Source organism: Cibotium barometz, chromosome 30 (genome assembly GCF_041138505.1).
Source record: "Cibotium barometz isolate CiBa-2024 chromosome 30, ASM4113850v1, whole genome shotgun sequence".
Lineage (NCBI taxonomy): Eukaryota > Viridiplantae > Streptophyta > Polypodiopsida > Cyatheales > Cibotiaceae > Cibotium > Cibotium barometz.
In genome coordinates this window covers 28,839,967-28,857,986 of record NC_141075.1, presented here as the reverse complement: position 1 = coordinate 28,857,986, position 18,020 = coordinate 28,839,967, and the positions used below count along the sequence as shown (strand labels likewise).

General features: G+C 43.2%; 1 protein-coding gene across 1 annotated transcript in view; it reads right to left on the bottom strand.

Moving 5' to 3' along the window:
- Window positions 1-12,578, bottom strand: part of LOC147621358 (coatomer subunit beta'-1-like) — a 63,522-nt gene extending 50,944 nt beyond the window's left edge. Inside the window, exon 1 of the mRNA XM_086824096.1 lies at window positions 12,390-12,578. Coding sequence (XP_086680222.1) covers window positions 12,390-12,512 — 123 coding nt within the window. The 5' untranslated portion in view covers window positions 12,513-12,578. The remainder of the gene's footprint in view (window positions 1-12,389) is intronic.
- Window positions 12,579-18,020: the final 5,442 nt, after the last annotated feature.

Below are 18,020 nucleotides of genomic sequence, written 5' to 3'. Positions count from 1 at the left end.
CAAAAAGGTGCAACAGCTCCAGTTCCAGATTCAAGATTACCAAGATCACCTTAATTTTTCAGTGATGCCGTTGTCACATTATGACATGATACTGGGACAATCTTGGCTGTATCGATATGATCCAGTGATCAGCTTTCATTCTCATTCAATCCAGTTATACCATGATGGTCGAGAGCTGGAACTTCGTGGCCTTTTCAGTGCCAAACCCATCATCCTGCTGTCAAAAGCAATGACACGATCATTCTGCATCAAAACTCCACCAGAAGCACGATCTGAGGCATTTGTCATTACACCAAAGGGCTGGGTGGGATCTGCAATGGCCAAGACCGGGGTTGTCATCAAGGCATGCTTGAGATCATTGAAGGATTGCTCAGCTTTAGAAGACCACTGAAGTTTGTCCAGCTTTGTCAATTCTGTCAAAGGGGCAGCAATCTCTGAAAACCTATGCACCTTGTTGTGATAAAAGTTAGCAAGTCCCAAGAAAGATCGAACATCTGAAATGGTGAGAGGCAAAGGCCAATCCACAATCTTAGGATCTACTGCAATCCCATTAGCAGAAATGATGTGACCAAGATATTCCACATGGTTCTTGAAAAATTCGCTCTTCTTCCAGCACATTGGTGCGTAGTACTTCAAAGACAATCTGTAAATGCTCTTTGTGATCGACCATAGATCGGCTAAAAACCAGAATATCATCGAGATAAACGATCACAAACTTGTCCAAGTACGGCCCAAAAAATTCATTCATCAGGGTCATGAAAGTGGCCGGGGCATTGGTTAACCCAAAAGGTATGACCAAGAATTCATAATGGCCATATTTTGTCCGAAAGGCTGTCTTGTATTCATCACCATTACGGATACGAATTTGATGATAGCCGGACTTCAAATCAATCTTGGAAAACACCTTTGCACCAAGCAGCTGGTCGAACAACTCATCGATGCGAGGCAAAGGGAATTTGTTCTTGATTGTCAGCTTGTTGAGAGCACGGTAATCAATGCAAAGCCGCATTGATCCATCCTTCTTTTTGACAAGCAAAACCGGGGCTCCGAAGGAACTTCTGCTGGGACGGATGTGACCTTTGTCCAGCAACTCTTGTAATTGCCTTTGTATCTCCTGAGATTCAGAGTAAGAAACATGGTATGGAGCTCGGGTTGGAGGAGGTTGACCTGGGATAAGACTTGGGATAAGATCAATCGGGTGATCCACAGGACGACGAGGAGGCAATGTCGTCGGAAGATCATTCGGAAACAGATCCTGAAAAGGCCTGAAGAAGGGTTGCTCCAAGTAAGCAGTTGTTGATGACGAGGCTTGAGATTGCTTTCTGCTTCAATTTCCCGTAACATGACCAAGGATGTTGTACAGACACGTTTGCGGATGAGGTGTTTGACTTGCAGGGCAAAAACAATAGATCTTCTTGAAGCAGATTCAGTTGTACGTATAGATCATCAATCTCTGACGTACATTTTCACTCGGCCTGTTATGAACTCTCGACAAGGCCGATGGGTTGAATTCTTGGCTAATTTCCACATGACTATCCAGTATGTTCCTGGTCTTCAGAATGTGGTTGTAGATGCTTTGAGCCGCATGCCTCGAGCCACTAATTTTGCCATCACAGATATGCAAATGGAAATCCCTGCTTGTTTCAAAAATGAGTATTTGACTGATAGAGATTTTGGAGATGCGTTCCGTGCTCTCAAATCTTCTAATCCCAGTCCTGCAGAAATGAACACGTTTGCAGCCTACACCATCATAGATGAATTGCTGTTCTTTTCTGATCGCATTTGTGTGCCTCACAATACTTCATTGCGGAAGATTCTCATTCAAGAGCATCATGAAGTTCCTTATGCTGCTCATCCTGGTATCAACAAAACATATCGGCTTTTGTCTGCTACATACTTCTGGCCTCAGATGCAACAAGATGTTAATAAATTTGTCAAAGCTTGTCATTCGTGTCAGATAATGAAAGCCTCTCGACAACTTCCTCAAGGGTTACTTCAACCGTTGCCAGTTCCCAATGAGAGATGGGAAAGTATCAGTATGGATTTTATCACCACTTTGCCTCGTTCATCCAAAGGCAATGCTCAGATTCTTGTGGTGGTTGATCGATTTTCCAAAATGGCGCATTTCATTCCTTGCAAGAAAGCTGCTTCAGCCCCAGATGTGGCGTCATTGTTCGTGCAACATGTCTTCAAATTGCATGGTTTGCCGAAGACTATCATCTCTGACAGAGATCCAAAGTTCACTGGACATTTTTGGACGTCTTTGTTCAAATCTCTTGGCACGAATTTGTTGTTAAGTTCAGCCTATCATCCTCAAACAGATGGACAGACTAAAAGAGTCAATCAGATTTTGGAAGAAATGATTCGACATTACATTTCAATCCCGTTTGGCATCATGGGAAGATTATTTGCCACTCGTGGAATTTGCTTATAATAATTCCCATCATTCAGCAATTGGATTAACTCCATTTCAAGCAGCATATGGGCATACTCCTCTTGTGCCTACAAACTTTGTTTTACAATACAAAGTGGCGTTGGCAGATCAATTGGTTCAGGAGATGCAAGATGTGCTTGTGCAAGTTCAAGATAAATTGGTCCATGTGCAACAAAAATATCAAAAGCAGGCCAACAAGCATCATCGACATGCAGATTTTCAAGGAGGAGATTTGGTCTTGTTGTATGTGGCACCTCACCGCTACAAACCAGTGAAGTTTGCCCTTGAGGTGTGATCCTTTCACATGGATCATTTATTTGTTGCTGATTCTTGGGATCTGATTCTACTTATGGAACAGTCTTCTGCTATCAGTGATACTTTTGAGGACTTTGTTACCACTGCAGTTTATATTCCTGCTTCCCTTCCTCATTGTGAGGAGTCTACCTCTGCCTCTCTTTGTGATGCTTCTGAGGATGCCCCTCCCCCTGCCAGTTCTGCAGGTTTGTTGTTTTGGAGGATGGTTTTTTGGACCCAGTGGGATGCTTTGGATCTGTGGTTGCTAACCATGCCTAGGGCACAGTGGTACTTCCAAAGTTTTTTGGATTTGGATTAGAATCAGGTTGGGTTTGTACCAATCCGACGACATCTTTTTTCAGAGGGGGATGTGGAGTCCTTTCATCTTGCGATGCCCACCTCAGTGGAGTGTGCTTATGTACAGCTTTGGGCAACTCATGGTACGGAGTTTGAGCAGATGGACCCCATCTTTTCTACATAGTCTTTACATCTTGCGATGCCGATCTTTTTAGAGGATGCTTTTGTACAGCATTTGGCTACTCTTTGTACAAAGTTGGAGCAGATTGACTCTATTTCTTTTGAGGGTTCCAGTGAGGAGCAGTTTGCTTCTCCCAGGATTGATTATATACAAGATCTGATCTTGGTTGATTATGAGGTTTTTCATACCTTCTCCAGGCTGGATACACGGCATTCGATTTTGGGGAGTGTTCTTACACTTGGGTTTGGAACCATTATTTGGAGCAGCACGTCGTAGCCTACATGGTTGTTTTCTTCCAGAGGAGCGGTGTACCTGGCAGCTTGTTCTGTTGCTTTTGTAGCTGAGTTGCTGAGGAGATTGCTTGTGGAGCTTTCTTGGTACATGTTTCTGCAGTCTTTCATCTTTGATCGAGGACGACGTCTCTGACTTCTTGGAGTTCACTCAGCATCCAGTGCTGAGAGGGGGTGTTAGACATCATCCCCTTCTTGCTGGCTTCCCTGTTTGGTGTCCTATTTTAGCCTCTAGGGCTGACCATGTTAGCTAGAGGGGCTGGTCACCCCTCACATATGTTTTCCATATTATTCCCCATTTTATGGAGTCTTGGGTATTTTTCCCAATCGTGGAGGATTTATTCCCTAGTCGGCTGCCTGCATATGGGCATATATATAGCTGGCTTGCCTCCCTCGTTCTTCACTGCTTGCTTAGCATTGTTTGCTGCAGTCCCTCACATACGAGGTTTTCACCCCTCTTGCTCGGGACATGTATTCCTTTTGGTGATGATATTGAGAGCAGGTTATCGCCTGTGTTTCCTCTCCATATCTCTCTCTCACTCTCTCTCCTGTGTTTCCACTTTCCCTTCTTCCCCTGCACATTCCATCATGGCCTTGTACCATGCAAGACATACACCTAATACCCTACAGATATTGGAATGACCATTGTTTTCATTGTTGGGCTTTGATAGGCAAGACTTATCTGCATATGCAGAATTGAGGAATAGTTGACCACACATTGACACTGTGGCTACACGGATATTTGATAGAGGACATCTAGATTAAGTTTACCTGTTGGGATTCATTGTCAGATTGCATGACAGACGGTTATGCGACAATATCCAATATGTACATTTTCAACCTTACAATTTTTAAGGTTTTGATGGTCCTCTAGTTTTATGTCCATAGTAGGAGTGTGTACAGATATTCATGCTATTCCAAGTATACCCATCTATTCTTATACCAAGACTATTGAATCATGGTTATTCAAGAACTTGCACTATGTACATAAGTTTTTGGAAGCAAGTTTTGGTTTCCAAGATTTTTTGGGTTTAGACAGATGCTTTGACTGGGACATTGGTCAAGGTTCTTCTTCTTTGTGTACACAGATGTTGTCTAATCCCTGGACCGAGTTATGATCACTAGTCTCGTTTTTTGGAGTTCCTCCTTTCGAGAACATGTTTTAGTTTGTGGCACATGGTCAGCCATTGGCATTTATTGTTTCTAATAGATCACGACAAATCCACAAACTGGTCACGTTTTGTAGTAATCGTAGCATGGGTATGGGGTGTATCATAGTGGTATGGGACGCCATGATCCATCGCATGTTACGGGGCTACGCCAGATTGTCAAGACTTCATTCGGACTCTGTGCCTACAAACACAAGGATATCTCAACATCTTTGAGGGATAGATACTTTACTTTCAATACAAACAGTCATGATAGATGCTAGCTTGCGTCATAACCAAGTCTATTGGAACAATTGTTCCTTTCATGTCCAAGGTACTCATAGACTTTCCGAGGTCTGTTTGGGAAGTTAGACTTCCGAGGTGACAAAGTACAGATTGATGATCTTTTCTAGAAGATCGGTTCTTCTCTTATTTGGGAAGAGACTACTCGTGTTCGACTTGATTCAGGCTTCAGTAGTAGGTTCTCGGTTTTCCCAATTTTGTGGTTTTTTCCAGACCAAAAGATACTTTTGGTTTCGGGATAACTCTTTTAAGACAGTGGTTGCTTACCTCTGGTATTGGTAGCATGGTCAACTTCGAGTTACCCAGATGATCCATTTGCTCCGGATTAGGCTTTAGGAATTGACGCTCATGTCATATTACTTGAGCAGGTCGATCTCTTAGTCGGATTGTCCTTGAGACTATTGGTTTCGACCAATAGAGGGTGTTTCTCTAGTGTTGCAAGTGTGACAACTTCTCCTTGAGTTTTTTTTCTTGAGCTCAAGAGTGAGCTCTTTTGAGGAAGGGGAGTATGTCATGTGCACGCTAGAAGCAGGCATATTGGCGAGCTAGAGTGTGATATGTTGTGGGTGGACGTGTTTTTTGGTCCGCTATTGATAGCGTGTGCTTTTTGGGCGTTCCTTCCCTAATTATTGGGGGGAGGGATACCAGTTGGGCACACACTGACGGATGGAGCTCAGGAGTGCAGAGCGCATGAAGCGGAGCGCTCCACCGTGCAGTAGGCCATCGTCGTTGGGGGGGACAACGCTTGGTGGTATGAGAGGAGAACGGTGGCAAGACACTCACGAGGGCATGATGCTCTAGCTCGTGGCTCGGTGGGGACGGCCAAGATTGTGAGCCTCGCTCACGGCTGTCATGGTTGGGTGGCAAATATGCCTGCACCCAGATATGTTTCTTTCGCTTTGCCTTCTAGCGTTAGGGTTTGTTGCTTTGTCTTGCTTTTCATGGCCTATATTGCAAGTTTCCTTCTCAGAGAGATCTTGGGTATTTGACATGCGCTGCGGCAAGCTTTCCGAGACCATATGGTGGTTGGCTTGCCAGATGTTGGCAGCAGGCAAGGACCCTGTAGTTCTTGCATTCGTGGTAAGCAGCACAGGGAATCTTTTCCGAAGCAAGCTTCCAGGCAGGCTTCAAAACCTTTGGAGTTGGTACACACTGACTTGTGTGGACCTATGCAGACACCATCCTTGGGAGGTTCTTTGTATTTTATGATGCTGCTTGATGATTGTGGCAAATTCACTTCGGCTTATTTCCTTTCCGAGAAGGACCAAAAGTCTCTCTCTCTAACTCTCCAATTCTTTCCTCTCTTAAATTCTTTCTCTCTCTATCTCTCTCTCTCTCTCTCTCTCTCTCTCTCTCTCTCTCTCTCTCTCGCTCGGTTCAAGGAGTGACATGTGATGGTGGAGAAAGAGTCTAGCTTGCAGATAAAGACTCTTCGGGCAAATAAAGGAGGAGAGTTTTCTTCCAATGCATTTGTGCGGTTTTGTGCGGAACATGGCATCAAGCAGGAACTGGCCAATACAGGTTTGCCTTCAAAGACTAGAGTAGTTGAGCGTAAGAACCGGACTGTGGTGGAGATGGCGAGGACGATGTTGGAGCATCGTGATCTTCCTCGTCCACTTTGGGGAGAGGCTGTGGCTACAGCTGTCCATATCCTCAGCCGATCTCCAACGACTTCAATACCGAACATGACTCCCTTTGAGGCTTATTTTGGCAAGAAACCAGATGTCTCCCATTTTCGTGTGTATGGGAGTGATGCATATGTTCACATTCCAAAGAAGCAAAGGGGAAAGCTTGACTCGAAGTCCCAGAAGCTTGTCTTTGTGGGATATAACTCTCTTTCCAAAGGATGCAGGTTGTATGACCCAGAGCGGAACGAGGTTGTCGTCAACAAAGATGTGGTTTTTGATGAGCATGTTCCAGCTTCCACTATTGATGAGCCGCCACTTCTTGGAGACCCAGATGAGTCTGATGATGATTTCCAGTCGATTGTTCCAGCTGGACAACCTCAGTCAGTTGAGGAGGTTGAACCCGGGGCTGGAGATGAGCCCCCGCAACAACAGGAGGCTCTGCATTCTATTCAAGTACCCAGGTGGTTGTTGGACAACCTTCGGGAGTCAGGTGTTACGGAGCTTCCCTCCGAGTGGACCACAGAAGACGGACCTCGACGATCGCATAGAGTTCATGACAAAAGTCATTCAGCAGAGCTCTTACAGGTAAACTATGCTTTGATGTCTCGTATCATGCGGGACAAAGAGCCCACTTCCGTAAAGAAAGCCCTTTCACAGGATACTTGGAGGAAAGCCATGCAGGTGGAACTGATGCCATAGAGAAGAATAAAACTTGGGAGTTGGTTCCCAGGCTGTCAAAACGGTCTGTCATTGGTGTCAAGTGGGTCTTTAAGACCAAGTATACGTCAAATGGGTCACTAGACAAACACAAAGCCAGACTTGTGTCTAAGGGTTATGCTCAGCAGCCTGGCATCAACTATGAGGATACCTTTGCACCGACAATGAGGATGACCACGATTCGAACCGTTCTTGCCCTTGCCTCTTCTCAGCGGTGGCCTGTATATCAAATGGATGTGAAATCTGCGTTCCTTAATGGTGACTTGCAGGAGGAGGTGTATATTGAGCAGCCTCCAAGCTTTGAGGTTCCAGGATCAAAGGGAATGGTTTATAGGTTGCAGAAGGCCTTGTATGGTCTTAAGCAGGCTCCCAGGGCTTGGAATTAGAAGATTGATTCCTTCCTTCTGCGGACTAGATTTCAAAGATCACTTGCAGATCCTAACTTGTATCTCTTTCGAGAATGCGGCATGGTCACGTTGATCATCCTTTACGTGGATGACCTCATTCTCACTGGCGGTCATGTGGAGCACATTGCAGTGATGAAGGCTGCCTTGTCAAAGGAGTTTGAGATAACTGATTTAGGCTTACTCCACTTCTTGGGATTGGAGATCTGGCAAAACCAAAGGGGGTTCTTTGTCTCTCAGTAACAGTATGTCCATGAGTTGCTTGAGGCCTTTGGGATGGAGAACTGTAAGCCTATCACGTCACCAATGGACCCGAACACGAGGCTTACAATGAATGATCCTTGTGAGCCGGTTGATGCCTCTGTACCGGAGGCTGGTTGGTTCATTGATCTTGTTACTGAACACAGATTGGACTTGAGCTTTCCTGTGGGGCTGTTGAGCTCATTCATGCAAACGCCTTTGAAGTCTCATTGGGACACAGGATTGCGGATCTTGCGGTATCTGCAGGGTACAAAGGATCTTGGACTATTATACGACACTGGAGGTGAAACGAAGGACCGAATCCGACTCCAAGGCTGGAGTGACTCAGATTGGGGAGGATATCCAGACACAAGGAGATCTACATCAAGCTGTAGTTTTACCCTCGGCTTAAGAGCTGTTTCATGGAGCAACAAGAGGTAGCCAACTATTGCCTTGTCGTCTACAGAGGCAGAGTACCGGGCTGCTTGTGGTGCTGCTTGAGAGGTTGTGTGGTTGCAGAGGTTGCTTGGCGAGATTGGGTTTCCACAGAAGGAGCCCACGGTCATCCAATGCGATAACCAGAGCTATATCGCTATTGCTCGGAACCCGGTCTTCCATGCCCGGACCAAGCACATAGAGATATAATATCACTTTGTTCGTGAGAAGATCTTGGCTGGTGACATCTTGCTTCTTTATTGTTCGACGGAGGACAACGGGGTGGACCTCTTCATGAAGTCTCTACCTCAAGCTATACTCCAGCGGCACTCCAACTCACTGGGGTTGGTTCCACATCTAGGAGCTAAGAGGGGGTGTTAGCAATCATCTCTTGTCAGTATACTACACCAGGGCCTCTGTTGTGGGTGTGCCCGCCCGTTTTTGGTGTTTTTCCATTTTTCCTTACTTCCATGTATTTTTCCCATTTTTCCGGAGGTGTGGAGGACTATCGGCTATCTTCTGTTGTTTGTTGGCCAACTGTAGATCTGCTACCCGACCTGATCTGGTGTCCTGGCCGACTGCAGGCACCTGGCCGACTGGCTCTTTTCTAGTCGTGAGCATCTCTGATGCTGGTCATGGGTTTTTGCTACTGTCGGCCTATTTTAGACTGGCCGACCAGCAACCTGGGGCCATATAAAATGGCCCCTTGTCCCCCATACTCTCCAGTTGTACATCCGGGATTTTCTTGTCTGTATATAGCAGAGTTACAAAGCTTCTCTCTCTCTTTCATCTGCGTTTTGCTCTCGACAGCAATTGTCTTCATTTCCGTTGTGCATTCTGACAATACTCCCATGAGAGGCGCTACCCCTAGGTTACAAACTCCAGTGCCCATTCTCATTAAAACTAGCAAAGCTAGTCCCTTCTTGTATGCCGGCATTGGGCCATCTTGTGCTACAGGCAATGATTCTCCTACTCCCCATTCTTCTCGTGCACCTACTCCATCACATCATGAAACCTCCTTGGGTGACAGGAGATTTGGTTGTGGTGGTTGTTTTAGGGGTGGCAATAGATCCTCATCCAGTTCCTCAAGCAATCATACCAATCAACCTTTGTTTATGTACCATCACGAGAAAATGATCCTGCAGCTTCGTTACTGTGTAAGGAGATCCAATGGGAGCATCATTGAGGATCACAAGAGGAAGCAGGTGATGCAAGCATACAACACCGGATTTTCCACAAAGCATCAGTAAAATCTCTTGCCCGGATATCTATCCAGTGCCAAGATAAAACACAGCACCAAAAAGGCATCCGAAAACTGTCTCAAAGCAGTCCCATGAATCACCTCATAAACAGTCCATAAAAACAGCCCGGTACGGAGCCAAAAACAGCCCCAAACTCTGCACCAAAACAGAGCCTCAAATCAACCCCAAAAGAGCTCTCAAACTGTCCCAAATACCTCCAAAACAGCCCCAAATCTGCCCATAACAAGGCCAAGAGTGAGAGAAAATCCACCACTATACGGCCTGCCTCCATCGCAGCCAGTAGAGAGAGGAAAACAGTGTACAGGCACCTCTGGAAGAAGAGAGAGAAAACTGTTGTACGGCCAGCACTCAGAGAAATCAAGAAACAGGCTGCAGCTGAATTGTACGGCCAGCACTATAGGAGAGGGAACACGCCAGTCAACTGCAGCTGAACTATATGGCCAACGCTTAGGAGAGGAAGAGAGAAAAGCTGCAGTCGGCCAGATGAGCTGCAAGCGCATGATGATAAAAACAGCCCCTTGCCTTGCTTTAATAGAGTCGACCAGCTTCTATAATAGCTATACTTTTCCTCTCTGCCCAAAATATCTGAACTTGCCCAAAAATATCAACTTTATGCTTTTCCCGGGCTTGTAGCCCAAGTCTAGCCCGTCTTTAATGATGTGTGAACACACCAACTTATAAACCTTATAAATCACTTTGATGAATAAAATCCCATACTCCTTATGCTCTGTAGCCATCTTTCAGGCCAAACTTTGCCGATAAATGCTCCAGCTTTCTTCTATGGAAAATCCCCGTTCACACCTTGGCTCTGCTCAGTGTGTGAAACACTGGTTAAGACTAGTGAAGGGACCAAATGGTGACATCCCCTCCGTCTTATAAAGCAATTGTCCGCAACTGTATAAACCTAATACCACTGAGATATCCTTCGAGTATGGTAGATGCACTGCCGATCCATAATATTTCATAGTTCCGGGCATTAAAGCCATAAATCCAAATCCACAATCCGAAGTCAAATACGGACACAAGAGTCAACTGAATCAGAAAGAAACTTTATCCATATCCGGCGTCACCAACTCTAATAATAACCAGACACATGCACAAGAGCAAATTGTGTCCCAAATATCCATAAATCCATATGCCGAGTCAACAACTCTGATATTAACCATACACAGGCACAAGAGCCAATTGTGTCCCAAATATCCATAAATCCATAAGTAGCTTTAAGTACTTGCAAAAGAAAATTAAGTAGTATACATAGCCACAAAACATCTTGCCATGCCATTGGCCTGCATAATGGTAACACTCCTATAATCCATATGCATGCCCAAGCCGAACATGCTTCACATGTCCATATGGTTCACCAAGGCAACAACCCTTCCATGAACCATTCATGCTCGCCATGGTTTCCCCTTCCACGAGGCTTCACTCACAAGGGAAACTACCCTTCCATGAGTGCTGATAATACTCACCAAGGTTACCACCCTTCCATGAGTTTATAGAATCACTCACCAGGGCTACCACCCTTCCATGAATGAATCCATCCAGAGTTAGCGTACACGGTTTCCTGCCAACAAGATGTTAGATCACATGATCCTTGGCATAGACATAAGTCCCCAACCAACAAGGCATCATGTCCACTCTACCACATGCACTTCATGTTGGTGCTCAAAACATACACTTTGGAGGAGAGGCACGCTCAAGTTCACTCTACCACATACACTCCGTGTTGGTACTCTGACCCCACACACCTTGGAGGAGAGGTGGGCTCAAGTTCACTCTACCACGTGCACTCCGTGGTGGTATTCTAATCACAGACTTGGAAGGAGAGGTGGGCTCAAGTGTAGAACATAAGATCAGAATGAGTCCGCTGCACATAGTTTTACATGCATTTCGGCCGCCAATGGAAATCCATAGAAAAATCCTTGATGTCACATGCACTCTGCACTGTAGTGCTAGTTCATCCAATTAAGGTGATCAAGACAAACCGATAGCACCTAGAAAGAACACAAAGGTCAACCATGACCAGGCACCGAATGTCCAACAATATCAAAAGAACCATCAAAGCTAGCAACCAAGCCAAACCCTGATGGTAGAGCAAGGAAGCCTAGATGCGCATCATCCAATGCTTCCTAGCAATGCACTACAGCATGGTCCATATTGGTCTTGCAAAGTGAGGAAATAGGCCCAGGGCTCAAATTCGATAATCGATTGCATGATCCATGGTGTTTACGGCATCTCGATTTGCAAATTGAGGACATAGGCCCAGGGCTTGAATTCAAGTGCAGGATACACTGCGTTTACAGTATCTTGATTTGCAAAAACGAAATCTAGGAAAATACAGAAAATCTAGGAGATTTCACCACCATCTCAAGCCCAGAAACTTTGGGTAAACATCAAGCAAAATCTGCATGGAAGACATATGTGCTCGGCCTTACAACAAAACCCTCACAGTTTTGCAAGCATTGATGCAAATGACCAATACCTTAAGTGCATGCCAATTCCATTCATTTTGCATAATTTACAGGAACAAGTGTGAAGCCTTTCAATTCATACAATAATCTTATTGCAAATGCTAAAGGAAGAACATCTGTGAAACCTTAATCTTTCTTTTGAAACCTTAAACTGTTCTTAATTAATCATAAATTAGTGGTACAAACCCTACGAGATTAAGAGCGTTCTCTTTGATTTTGATAAGCATGAAAGCACACACAAAAATATACAGAAAAACGCAAAACAAGATCGAGATTCACTGTTACCATTTTGAAGATCTGTAACGAGATCGAAAAGGATCTGACGGTGGAGCTGTTCCTATGCTGATTTCTGTAGCTCTCCTCTACACACAAGGAGGAGTAGTGTGAAATTACAAGAAAGCGCGCCATAAACCGAGACCTTCTAGGAACATTTATGTGTGATAATTGTATATATATTTTAATTTATGTTTACTTATTTATTGAGAGAGGGTACTGAAATTTAAATGCCACACCAGAGTATATTCTAACCCAATACCTTGAGTTAGAGAGGTTGGGGCCCTATAATTGAGCTATAGCCGAGGAGGCGTGTTTACTGTACATTATGGTTGGCCAAGTGTGAACACTAGCCATTTGTTTATAAGCCAACTTTGACATTAAACAATACAGAATCACTCCCCATGCAATAGAATACTTGTGAGCATTCTACCCTCTTCCCCCTCTGTTAAAGTTTAGTCACTTTCACTAGATATTTACATAGGACATTTGAAAAGGCCCAATTGGTTCTACATTAGTTTACGTTTTACTCAGTGTGTAAGGGTCACTCACACGTATTATTTGTATATGTTTAGGACATTGGAAGAAGGTCCAATTATGTCCCAATTGGTTCTACATTAGTGTACATATTACTCAGTGTGTAAGAGTCACTCTCACCTATTTTCATGGCAAAACTCCACAACCACCTCAATCAAAGGAAAGCAACTCCTATTTTCTAGCTTGCTATAAAACTGTAATATGCACCTAAAGACAAGCTAATAGCTCAAAATAGGAGACAAATTTAGCTCTAAGTAAAAATGGAAATTTGTAGAGGATAATGAGAAATATTGGCCTACAAAGTATCATCAGCACTAAGATCATGCTCAATCATGGTCAATGAGATATTAACTTTGCAATCAACCCTGTCATATTTAGGCAAAATTGGCTCTTATCAATTGAATGGAGAAATATCTAATTTAGAGTGTTAGAGGGCCAATTAGAGCAATTAAGAGAGTGTATTCACAACTTTGTGAGTTAGGATTGAGTCAAGTCTCCCTGGTGTGAGCTTAGTTTACAATTGTATTACATTTATCTTTTCACAATAATATAAGCAATTTGGGTCTTCTTAATCTTGTCCAATTTTGTCAATTATTCACTTTATGTTTTTGGTTCATCCAATTGTTCATTTTAGTACTTAATTTGTTTGCATGTCTCCCAGAATTGATGCTTGTGTTCTATTGGATTCTTGCTTACTTGATGGATGCATGTTAGGATAGAAAAGGTTATGGGTTTCTCTCTTTACATGAGATTGGAGCTATAAGTGGTTATCTTAGCACATTTGTCTACAAGCTTTATGCTCAAAATGAGCTCTTTGCTATTAAGATTTAGCTCTTCATTCAAGAACATATAAGGAGGAGCCCTTCATTAGCACCAGAATATTAGCATCTCAATAAAATTAATTGAGCTCAAAATAAGCCGAATTGTTAATTGGGTCTTCACACTCAAATGTAGTCAACCTTGTAATAGCAAGTGAGAGTGACACTCACTAAGTGAAAATGTGCTTGTTTTGCATCTCTCTCTCTCTCTCTCTCTCTCTCTCTCTCTCTCTCTCTCTCTCTCTCTCTCAAGATTTGTCTCCTCTCTATCACTTAGGTTTCTCTCCTCTCACTCAAAAAATTGCATTGGACATGTTATCTAAATATGGTATGATTGGTTGTAAGCCCATTTCTATACCATTGGATCAGAATGGCAATAAGCTGAGTGCAAACGTATGTGAGATTTTGGAGAATGCCACTATGTACAGGAAGATAGTGGGCAGCTTGATCTACATGATCACCCTGCCAGACATGAACTACATGGTTAGGTTGGAGAGTTAGTTTATGTAGGTTCCTCGGAAGCCATGTTTGTATAGTGTGAGGCGCACACTACGCTACGTGAAGTCCCCCACTGTGGATTATGGTCTCTTCTATGAGACTGGTATACAATTGGTGTATGGATACACTAATGCAGATTAGGTTGGTAGCATCTTGGATAGAAGATCTACTAGCAGGTTTATGTTTTCCTTTGGGAGTGGTGCTATTACATGGAGTAACAAGAAGTAGCCAACTTGTCGAGTACAAAGGTAGAGTATAAGGGTGTTGTGATGGTAGCATATGAAGCAGCTTGGTTACGTAAGCTACTTGGAGATTTGGGACTGCATGTGGACAGGCATGTTGTCATCTATTGTTGGCCATAAACCCAATGTTTCATGCACAGACCAAACACATAGAGGTCTAGTATCACTTCATCAAAGAGAAGGCCTTGGCAAGAGCTTTTGATCTCGTGCATGTCAGCACAGAGGAGTGGGTAGCTAACATTTTCACCAAGTCCTTGGGAACTGAGAAGCTTTGTGAATTCTACACTATGCTTGGAGTCTTGGAGATAGAGTTGAGCTCGAGGGGGAGTGTTGAGATGTTAAGCTCAACACAAGATGACACTCATGATGTGCCTGGGTGACCGTTTCACCTTTACATCACTAGCGCATTTAGTAGCTGGTAGATGGATCTTCACCAGTGATTGTATAGGTGGACTACACCTACCTAGTCTAACCGAGTTATGGTATACTTATCTTGCCAACTCACCTACTTAGCGTGTTCACATTATGGACTGCTTGTACATAGTACTCTAGTACTTATGTTGGTTTTTATTTATCTTTAGTAGACCTCTTTTTGAGAACAACAAGGAGAAGAAGATTTCAACCTTCCATCTTTGTGTGTGCCTATTGTGTGAGTGTGAGTGTGCTTGAAAGAGCTCAAACTGTCTCTCCTCCCCTAATCTTTTTAGTCTCTAGCCTTAGCCTTAAGCAAGTATATACACAAAGTCATAGACTTCCCCATTTGGCGTTAAGTACAAAGTAAGGCCATTTTATATATTCCAACGTCATCTTATAAAATATAAGCTTCAGCTATACCGAAGAAAAGTAAGATGGCAAAGCACCAAGATGGGTGAGAGTGAGACCATGCTAATTGGTGTGATTTAGTGAAACTATCTTTTGACGTTAAAAGGAACCAATCCACATTCTCTGCCGGTCAAGGGCTTGTTGGGGATATGTTGAGAAATATGAGTGATCTAGCACCCATAAATTCTTATTATGAGACTTAGTGAAGGTTACATTTGTCTAAGGCTACTAGAGCCTTGGTTTACTAGAGTAACCTCAATGAAACTCTAGGTGGAATCCCCTTGTTCCTAGGCACCTCCCATTCATTGTGTGATTGCTTACTTTGTGAGCTCATTGTGGGTTTGTGTAATTTCTAGTTTTCAACTCATGGCACTAGCATCCCTTGTGAGCATTTTCTTCATTAAATTTACTCATTCACTTTTTCATTAGTGGGTGGGAATTTTAGAGAGCTTGAGAGAGATTCTTTTGTGAGGTTTGTGAGCATTGTCTTTTTGAAGAGCTTGAGAGAGATTATCTTTGTGAGGTTTATGCCTTCATCAAATCTATCATGTTCTTCTTCATTGGGTGGCAATTTGGAGAGCTTGAGAGATGTTATCTTCGTGAGAAGTTTGAATCCGTATCATACACTCATAAGTGGCATATTAAGTGTAGAGAGGCATGCATTCTTCACTTACTAAGTGCGAGACAGAGAAGTATTTTGATGTGTGAGGCCTATTTTTTTCACTCTCATCTCAAATTCAACCATTTTTGCAAATCGTATATTATCTCTATGACAACCATATGCCCTCATGCATTTTGATGACCTCAATACCAAGAAGGTATCTTATCTCACCCAAATCCTTCATGTAAAACCTTCATGTAAAACTTCTTCTTGAGGAGACCCTTTGCATTCTCAACTTCCTCTTCATTATCACCCCCAACAATAATCAAATCATCCACATAGATGGTGATCCCCTTATCACCCTTTTGCACATAGATGGTGATCCCCTTATCACCCTTTTGCACATAGAGTAAATGATCAACAGCTGCTATATAAAAGCTAATGGTGATAGGATGTTGTGCAATCTTATCATGCTATGCTCTTGGTGCTTTCTTCGAGCCATACAAGGCTTTACATAGCCTACACACATAATATGGGTGACGCAAATCCTCATAACCAAGTGGTTGTTCTAAATATACTTCTTCTTTGCAACTCACCATGCAAGAACGCATTCTTTACATCTATCCGATGTAAAATCCAACCTTTTCATGCATCCACACTATAATAATAGCTCTCATGGTTACCATCTTTGGCACACAACTGAATGTCTCCTCATAATAATTAATGTCATAGGTCTGAGCAAAACCTTTGGTAACTTATCTCACCTTGTACCTGTTAATACTTCCATCTGAGTTGTGCTTCACTTTGTAGACCCACTTACATCCAATAGCCTTTTTATTCTCAGGCAAAGGCACCAATTCCCATGTCTTATTTGCATCCGATGCAACCATTTCTTCATCCATGGCTTTCTCCCAATTTACATGCCCAATAGCATCCTCAAAACATGTGGGTTAACCTCCTGTAGAACCTTTGCCATGTATGCATAATGGTGAGCTATATAACCATCATACATCAATCTCTGAATAGGGTTTTGGACCCTTCTCGGCCTGTGTGGTCCTAGATCTATCCTTGGTGTGTCCTTGGTTGCCTTAGCCTTTCTTTCACCTAATGTCTTGATAGCTAGAATCCCAAACTCCTCATCAAGGATTTGTTTTGAGCCACTAGACTCTCCATCAATATATGAATGCCCTACTGGAATGTCAGGCATACCAAGGGACTCATCAACCTTCTCTTTACCTTTATATAATGCAATTGTTGCTGAACATGTAAGACTAAATTTTTAATGTAGCCTGCCAGTCGGTCTATCAATAGACCCACTGCTAAAGGATTCTCTTGGTCCATTCAATGACTGTGATTAATGACCTATATTTTTCACAACCACGTACTCCAGTGCATCAGCCCCTATTGAGTCTTTTACATCAGTATACCAGTTGCTCATCTCATCAAACACAACATCTTTGCTCACCCTCATCTCACACGTGACAAGGTTATAACATCTATGCTGCTTTTACTAAAGGGAGTAACCAATGAACGCACAATTTTTAGCCTTTGCATCCAACTTACTACATAGGTCATCAAGAATATGTACATATACAATGCATCATCCAAACACTTTCAAGTGTGACAAATCTAGTTTTCTGCTAGTAGTAAGACCATGCACTGCCGTTGTGGGGGGGTCCTATTCATAATGTAAACTTCAGTCTCACAAAATGCTTGAGCCCAATAATGGTGAGGCATGCTCTTCTCAGCCCCATCAATGCACGAGTAACCTCTATAATGTGCATATTCGTTCTCTCAGCAACACCATTTTGGTGCGAAGTGTACCTGCATGTTTTCCTCTGAATTCCATGCTTTCTCAAGTACTCAATGAAATCATTGAAAAAGTACTCTCCCCCTCCATCTGACCTTAGACACTTAATCTACAAACATATTTGCTTTCTAGTCAACATTCTAAAATTTTCAAAGCGAGTAAACACTTCACTTTTCTCTTGCAAGCAAAGTGATTAGCTATGGTGGATCAAATGCAAGAATCAACATCATTAGCAATTGATTAGATGATGATTAAGATGAGATCAAGATGCCAAGCATCTAATCCCACTAATCTCTCCTTGATTCACTCCACCTC